The 8,730-nt window shown below is 39.8% G+C and overlaps 1 protein-coding gene across 1 annotated transcript; it reads left to right on the forward strand.

The window, feature by feature from the left end:
• Positions 1-1,022: 1,022 nt before the first annotated feature.
• LOC119741902 (collagen alpha-1(X) chain-like) lies at positions 1,023-7,818 on the forward strand. The gene is made up of 2 exons (XM_038217846.1): positions 1,023-2,096; positions 6,168-7,818. Exon 2 carries the CDS (start codon positions 6,296-6,298, stop codon positions 7,325-7,327), a length of 1,032 nt encoding a protein of 343 aa, XP_038073774.1. The 5' UTR covers positions 1,023-2,096; positions 6,168-6,295; the 3' UTR covers positions 7,328-7,818.
• Positions 7,819-8,730: the final 912 nt, after the last annotated feature.

Below are 8,730 nucleotides of genomic sequence, written 5' to 3' on the forward strand. Positions count from 1 at the left end.
GACTTATGCAATACAGGATACTATAAATCATTTTAATTTTGGAAAAATCAATTTATATTTTCGTGTTATTAATCACTTTTGCTGAATCCCCCCCCCCCAAAAACAAATCGGTTGACCTGAAGTTTCCCCTACATTGTAATGGTGGTAAATTGCAGTGATATCTGTCTCTTGTACATGGACATCGCCAGGATTTTTTTCTAGAGGGGGGCAAAGCCCATTTTTCCCCCAAATCCCAATATTTTCCAGCGTTTTCCCGATTGATCATTTTTGGAGGCTGGGCAGGGACATTTGCGCCCCCTCCCCATTAAATTAACAACAATATAATTTTGCGCTTTGTTTCTTTTTCCCCCTTTTCTTACCCCCTTTTTTTGTGTGCTTGTCCAGGGGAAGGCAAGCGCCCCCCCCCCCCTTGCCCCCCCCCCCTCGTGACGCCCATGCAGTCTTGTATCCAAGGCTACTCACAAATCACTTTAAACACACAGCTTGAAAACTTGAAACAAGTTGAAAAGCTTCAAACATCACGACCAACCAAACTTGCACGTTTCCTTTTCATGTGTGTCAAGCAAAGATGAATGACAGAGAAAATATATCAAACAAAAATATCGTAAAGATTCTTCCTCTACATGTAAAGGGTCCACTGTTAGTCGATCAGCAATTAAACAGAATAATAACCTTTTACACAAAAAAATATTATGAAATACTTCCCCCCCCCTCTCATTGTCCCCGCCCATCACCTGCATAATGTGGGGAAACCCAGACTGCATGTACCTCACACGCAAACAGTTTAAACAGTACAACCAAAAGTTTATTTAGTTAACCTTCAAAGTTCAACTTACAATCACGTGTCCCCCCCCCCCCCATGAATACCTGGCAAAAAATATTTGGCAGAAATCACTGTGTTACCTTGGCAACAGAAAGAACAAGGGTTTGAAAAAAACCTTTAACATGAAGAAAAAAATTTCCCTGATTAGCACTGTAAAAAAGATGGAAGTTTAAAAGCAAACTTTACACTGACTTAACCACCGACTGATGTATTACTTCAATGTTGAATGAGGACAATATAGTTTGTTTCCTAATTCCCCAAAGTCAAGCCAAGTTACTTCAACCTCCCTAGTGTGTTATGAAGGAAGCAAACAACTGTATGTCAGCCAGGGACGTGCACATGTTAAAGTACCTGTGCTCATGAATGTCAGCCTTCAACTTGAGGCAATTAACATTGCACTTGATCTGTCAACCACAAGCAGACCGCAGTCTGTAACAACAGTCAGTCTCTGACATCACCGGTACCCTTGTTTAAAATGCTTGCCAAGGACCAAAGACCTTGATGTGTACGTGTGTGTAGCGCCTCCATCAGATATATGGGCCCCAATCATCCACGGTGGAATGTCAGAGTGTGCCTGACAAGCTCACAGTTAGCAGTGACAGCTATTTGAATGCTGTCTCTCTGTCTCCAACCTTGGCAGGCCGTTCACGTGCTGCAAGTTACTGGCAGACTTTTTGGAATCATCGTGTAACTATTTCCTGACTTTGTTCTTCACGACCACACGCAACCATCATCTGACCAGAGATAGTGTGAGTTGTTGAACATCTCCGGAGCATCAGTAGCTGATGTTGACACCAGATACCAATGAACTTGTCTCCTCGGTCGACTGAAACATCTTGGTGATCAACTCTTTGAACATTGCTGCCTAACCCTTCAAGCAACAGCCCACATTGCTGAAGACATGATGAAGATGGTTTTACCATGATGATCCAATTAATGTGCTGAATCTGTGACGTAGTCAACTGATTTAAACTTCACATCATCTTCATCTTTGCTAAAACGTGGAACACCTTCTTTTTATCTTTTGACTCCATGCACTTTCTCTAAAGAGTTAAAGTTTTGCATAGGACCAAAAAACTTCAAAACTGAGGACTGGAATTGTATTGCTACTGCTACATAACCAATTGAAACAACCGAACTGACTCAAACTTCCAGAAATCAAGAACAATGTAATTAGTGAAAAAAAAACAGTAAAAGATTTGTGACAGGAAAGACACTCGATCCAAGTATCTCTCAGCAAAAGTTGACAGAAATTACACAAACAACTTAACAGGTAAGCGTGATTTATTTTGTCCTATTTTATTTTTATTGAAATAAGATTAATTTATCTCCTTTTTTTGTAGCAGGTACAGCAATAATTTCATTTTTGCTCTCTGCAAGCAGTGTTTTTGGATTGGTTTATAGTTAAAAAAAAAAAAAAAAAATCTTGCATTGCCTGGTTGGAGAGTTTGGTTTGACAATTGCACTTTGCAATCTTCTACAGGTGTGTAACACATTAAAGTGAATTAAACAAGTTGTTTCAATATGTCCATGTGGCATAAATCTATATGACAGCGATATGCCCCCTCAAACTTTTACTGACAAAAGCAAAGACATTGGTGTCCAAACATCTAAATACCCAGATACCGGTACTTTGCTTTCTCAACAGAAAGTCAATTCAAATTTCCATGCCTAGTGACGCTGTTTCACTCGGGTCAAAATACCCACTTTATTCAGGAAATTGGAATATTTATATTCAGACAACATTTGTGATGCGATCAAGCTATACGAGTCGTTTGTCGGGAATTTTTGTGGAGATACAGGCCAAAATAGGGCCACTTCATCACATCACTTCATCACATCTCTTGGTGTTTGGCCTTCCATAATTTTTGAACTAAAGATGGTATCAGCATGCGGTTTTCACTGCAGTAATGCTGAGATTGTGCTCTTTTGAAATCTGTAATAAAAAAATTTTTTGACCAGGGTCGACAAACGACTCATGTAGCTTGATCGCATCACATAAACATGTAGGGTCTAAACGCAAAACAGGAATGTGTCAGAATTTACAACCGTAACTCAAAGACCAATCACTCTTTCAACAAATAGTATATTTTCTGCGTGTAAGTCTGACACACCAAACCCTGGCAAAACAAAAACTCTCAACAAAACAATCCCAAAGTAAATAAATAATGTCTGGACAGTTAATAACGAAAGTCGAAGGGATGTCCAGTATTTGTTTGCAGAAGAGCATAGTTCATACAGTCTCACTCCAACACATCTGGAACATCAGCTACATGATAAATATTTGTAGTGGTTTCACATGTGAAGGTCAGACCGCAATCCCCTACATTCTATGGCATTTATTGGGGATAATCAAATACTTCAAACTAACCACAATGCAATCTTATATGTTGTCAAGTTCATTCAATTCCAATTCTAAGCGCTTTGCCTGCTAACTTGCTGAATGAGCTTTTATTTATTGGTGGGAGAAATTGGAGATTTCAAATCCAGTTATCCTAATTTTTTTTTCAAACAGAATAATGGAAGTTCCCATCCAGCTCACAGTCATGCAAACAAAAGTGACGGGTGAGGTGCAACAAGAAATGTCCTCCCAATGACTGGGTACAGTTTGCAGGATTCAATGACCACTGGGCCTGCACAAAAACACTCCAGAGCTGTAACAAATGTTGAAAAAAAAATGGATGGGAACTCTCTGATAAGAATGGGCAGGTTATTTATGAACCAAGAAACCACTAGTAAGTGAATGCAGTTACAATCAAAGACCCTAGAGCAAATTGGGGATGTTCCAGTTGTTTTCTTTAACCCTTGTCACCAAAAATAGAAGGCTAAATTTTGTTAAGGTTGGTTTTGGATATATGGTGTCCAAAATCTGAAACGGAAAGTGGAATTCAAACCGAATATCAACAAATCCGGATTTCAATCCAACCACCAGTTTTACTACTTTTTTTCCTAGTTCCCCTTCCTCTTTCACACCAAAAAATAATAATAAAATGTTTCTATGTTAAAGTAACCCTACATTTGCTTCTTGTGCATTAATTTTTTTCTTCGTTTGAAGCAACAGAATCGCTAAAATAGTTAAGTAGATGCGTAACAACCCTATCTTTTGAAGTTTCAGCTCAGCAGATACCATACATTTTGAGAAACACAGAAAACGTATGCACACTTTTTGGGTCTCGTAACTGGATTGCGTGAAACAGAAGTAGCCTAAGTGTGCTTTCCGCTTGCATCCTATTTTAAAACCACCTTCAAAGTTAGTTTTCCTCTACGTGGCTTTTAGACTAAAGTCTTTCAAGACATAAACTGCAGTAAAGGTAGCATCAATGACAATTTATTTTAAGGCTTGAACACCACTCTGTTTGACCGTATTACATCAATTTATAAAATTTTGAATCAAGGTTAGCACAAACTAGGTTGAAATTGTGAACAACTGAGTTCAAGATGGTTAATTTTTGTAGATTATTGCTAAAATGTTTAAAAGTTGTTATTCTACAACTGTGGAAGCCACCAACTTAAAAAAAATGTAATTGCTACAATTGTTAATGAAAATAATACATAATTAAAGAAAAATTCACCTTTCTGAAATTAAAAAAAGATTGTAGAATACAAGTGTTTGATAAATGATCTGTTTTCAATGAAAGCAAGCCGTTATTTTCTTTTACATCCAAAACCGAAACATTAAATGTTTAGGCGGCCGTAAATTTCAAATGTTTAGGAGGACGTTTCACATCACAGTATTAATAACACTGAATGCCACCTTTAACAGTGCAATGGTTCAAATAAACATGTCACTGTCAATTTCATGTAAAAAAATTTGAAGCATTTTGAAGTTGAAAGCTCACACACCACTGCCGCGCCACGATCTCACCCGCTACGAACCATTCCACCTGTCGACTGACAGACTTTATGATTCATGAAATCGCCCATAACAACCCCCTGAACATGTTTGGCTTTTGCACTATGGGTTTGAGGCTAGGTAGGTACTGGTAAAGACAGAGGTTTTTTCTTGGACACCAGGTGAGGCTTGATGACATACACGCAGTACCAGGAAGGAGTTAACTCTTTGCAGCTGGCTGTGAGATATTTCAGGGGATGTTTTTCAGCACTTTTACTGGTTGTCTGTAACCCATCAGGATGGTTAAGATTTCAGAACAAATGTACTATTTTCACTTTGCATGTCCGTGTCCAAGAAAAAGAAGTAAAATATGTGACCAATATTTAAAGGGCCAAGTCGGTTGGACTATTACATTTACATACATTGTATGTTGATACCAGTATTTGAACTTACTGGAAGATTGTTTTTATTAACAGTGTAATATAACAATAGCAGTTATGACTGTGCATGATATACACTTTCAACAACAATTGTTGACTGCTGTGCTGTGACTTTTTTAACACCCAAGGGGCGCATAGTACCTGAGGCAAAGCAGAGGGTGCTATACGCCCGAGGGGGTTAAACACAGCAGTCAACATCACAGCAGTCAAGAATTGTTTCGTTATATCATGCCAATAACTCACAAAAAAATAAATGGTTGTAACTTACTGTGTGAGAAATAAATTAAATCACTGCAATGTAACCTTTGATAACCGAAGGTTTGATGTCCTACCGGACGTGAGACTGAGCGCAATTAAGCTAGCGCACTGGCAGGTTCTACACGCACGCGCAACGCGTGCAATGAACGCAGTGCGATATCACCCTGAGTGTGTGACATGGATTTTTATTGTCCAGACACGTGGCCATCCTAGACCAATGAAATGACAGTATCCAAACACACAATATAACTATTCCAACAATGAACATTTTAGTAGCTTTCACTTTTGTATTGCTGTTCCCAAGTAATTAAAAAAAAAAAAAAAACACACCAAGTTTTCATTAAATACAAATACACAAACAATCTGATATCAAAAAGTCTGTCTTCACTCTTTGTTGTAACTGGCTCCTAATTTCTGAATATTTCAAAACTATTTTCAATTTGACAATCAATTGAATATAATTTAAACATCTGAGTAGTCTGGACAGTCATCACAAATGAGGGAAAACATCTTCGTTATTTAGGAATAGTGATTAACAATTAGTGAATTTGTATAACCGTGCAAATAATGGTGTCCTCATGTTTTCAGATAATATAATATGCCATGTGGAATGTGGGTGACCCTGCAAATAGCAATGGAAACAGACAAGATGTTGATAGACTCAAAAACTCTGATAATCAAGATTTTGAATGAAAAAAAAACGTTTGGGCCAGATTTGAATTTGATGGTTACCCACAAGTCCTCAGTAATTTTCTCTCGTAAGAAAATTCAAACCAATCAACTCACTGTGTCTGTTTCCATTGTTCTGTCACAGGATCAAACACACTTTGAATGCTTCGGCAACTACGGATGGCATAAACTGACCAATCCCAAGGCTAGGATACCTTCAACGAGCCAATCAGAAAGGAGGAGTGACATTTGGAAGGACTTGAAGGAGCAAGGATGGGAATGTGGAAAGCGATCCTCGTTGGACTTGGTGTTCTGTTCTTGGCATCGCTTAACGATGCTGGGTCGGCATCCTTGATCACTGATAAAACTTTCTGCGATGCATGTTGCTCGGGACCGGCGGGGATACCGGGCACCCCGGGTGCCCCGGGGTCACACGGCGAAGACGGTAAACCTGGCAAGAGGGGGCCACGAGGTGACCAAGGGGATATTGGGTATAAGGGGGAACCGGGACTGGTGGGGGAGATGGGACCAAAAGGCAACAATGGTTCCAGAGGAGCTAAAGGCTTCTTCGGAAAACTGGGACCAAGAGGTTTGCCCGGAAATACAGGCCTGAAAGGAGATTTGGGTGAAAAGGGGGAAAGAGGTGACCTTGGGGACACGGGTGAGAAAGGTGACCAGGGGCCGACGGGTCCTAAGGGTGTGCAAGGGGTACAAGGGAATAAGGGTTCGAAAGGACAGCGTGGTGAGCCCGGTGAAAGAGGAATCACTGGGACCAAGGGAAGGCGAGGCGACAGAGGTTTGCTGGGTTTACAGGGTCCTCAGGGGCCCCAAGGCGTGGGTAAACAAGGGCCTAAAGGGGTACCCGGTTACAGGGGGTATAAGGGGGAACCAGGCCTGCCAGCTCCGGAGCTCATGCAGTGTGCCTTCATGGTTCATGCCTTCATATCCAGCGGCGACTTGAACCACGGCCGAGATGAGATCATCCCCTTCGATGACATCATCACAAACATCGGACGATACTTTGACATCGGCAGAGTGAAATTCATCTCTCCGATCCCAGGCACCTACGTCTTCCACTTTACCACGGACTTTAAGGGCAAGCTGCAGCTGGTGAAGAACGGCCAGACCATGGTGGTTGCCAAACGCTTCTCCAGTATCGTGATTGAGCTGCAGAAGAGCGACCAAGTCTGGCTGAGCATGGTTGAGGACAGCGACTTCAGCGAATCACATTTTTATCTCTCCGGATTTCTCCTCCACATTCAATTTGAGTATCTTGCCAACAACTTGTACGTTACTGCTCACTGAAAACCCACGAACCCAAGATGACTTTGCAAACAAAAACAATCCAAAGATGAAGTCATGGTAAAAACAGCTCGCCTTCTTTGTAAATAATTTGAACAAAGTCTACAGGCTTAAAATATAGTGAAATGTAAGTTCATATATATTTACCTGCAAGAGACATTTCAATGCTGAGTCAAATTGACAGCTGGCTAAAGAGGTCAAATTTTTCTAATGCACTTTTCTTGATTAACTTAACATTTTTGTTTACTGTATTGATATTTAATGCAGGAAATATTCCCAATAGTGCCAGAGTACTTTGTATGGTTATATGGTATGGTATTGCACAAAATAGTATAACATACAAATAAGGTACTTATAAGTGTGTATTTATTAGTTTGGACATTTTGCATTTTAAACTCCAAGGGTTTAACTACTACATAGTGTGTCCAAAAAGTGCAACATTCAGAAAACAAATAATTAAAACTGTTAATTTCTTTTTTTCAACAAAGTTATATATTACATTAAAGCCTGACTATTTCTGAATCCATTCCGTTTTACCCCATTCCATTTGAGTCCATAGATCCAGAAATACAATCAATTAGGTGAAAGGGTGTAAATGTTACTCGGGCCGGCCACTTTCACCTGGACATGCTGAATCTGGGTTAAGCATTGAATATGCATTTAAGTTGGTGACATCACAGGTGAGAGTGGCCCAAGTAAAATGTATGAGGTATAAAGGAGTAGATTGAGAAATAGTCGGGCTTTAATGTAATTAATGATTACATTAAATAAAAAAACATTTAACAGTTTCAATTATTTGTTTTCTGAATGTTGCACTGTTTTTGGCGCACTCTGTATTTACTATTTTCTCAGTCCTGTTCCCTGTTTTTACTAACTCCCCTATTCATCAACTCAACCTTTCACTTTGCTACCTTCGGCTATTTTACCATTGGTAAAAAACACCCAAATAAAATTACAACAAATCTCAGTAATTATTTCTTCAACTCCTAATCTCACCGTCACTCCATACTCCACACAGCTTGACATACTCAGTTGGTATATCCTTGGATCTATTTAGGTTTTATTTTCATCCTGTTTTCACAGACAAGACGACTGCTTCCCTAGCTACAAATCCCTCAACTTCCTGTGCTTTTGATCTTATCCTTATATTTATTCTGACTAAATTCTTCCTTTTCCCCATATCCATTGTTAACACTGTGAGGTGGAAATTCTTTGGACATCTGGGAGGAAAAGTGGAAAGGATGTCGCGGGCCTCGGCTACTCCCTCCTCTTGCCTCCGTGCAAGCTTTGACGCAGCATTTCATCCTGTTACCCTAAGTTGCATTTTTCCCGTCTCCCAGCCATATCTAATTTAATCGTTCCTCATTTTACGGGAAAGTCTTATGAGTCCCTGCTTACAGGTCAAA

This window comes from Patiria miniata, unplaced genomic scaffold (genome assembly GCF_015706575.1).
Source record: "Patiria miniata isolate m_02_andy unplaced genomic scaffold, ASM1570657v1 HiC_scaffold_5, whole genome shotgun sequence".
NCBI classification, from domain to species: domain Eukaryota; kingdom Metazoa; phylum Echinodermata; class Asteroidea; order Valvatida; family Asterinidae; genus Patiria; species Patiria miniata.

What these genes read in the sequence shown, in the direction of transcription:
- LOC119741902 (XM_038217846.1), top strand. Translation starts at nt 6,296, where the DNA reads ATGGGAATGTGGAAAGCGATCCTCGTTGGACTTGGTGTTCTGTTCTTG.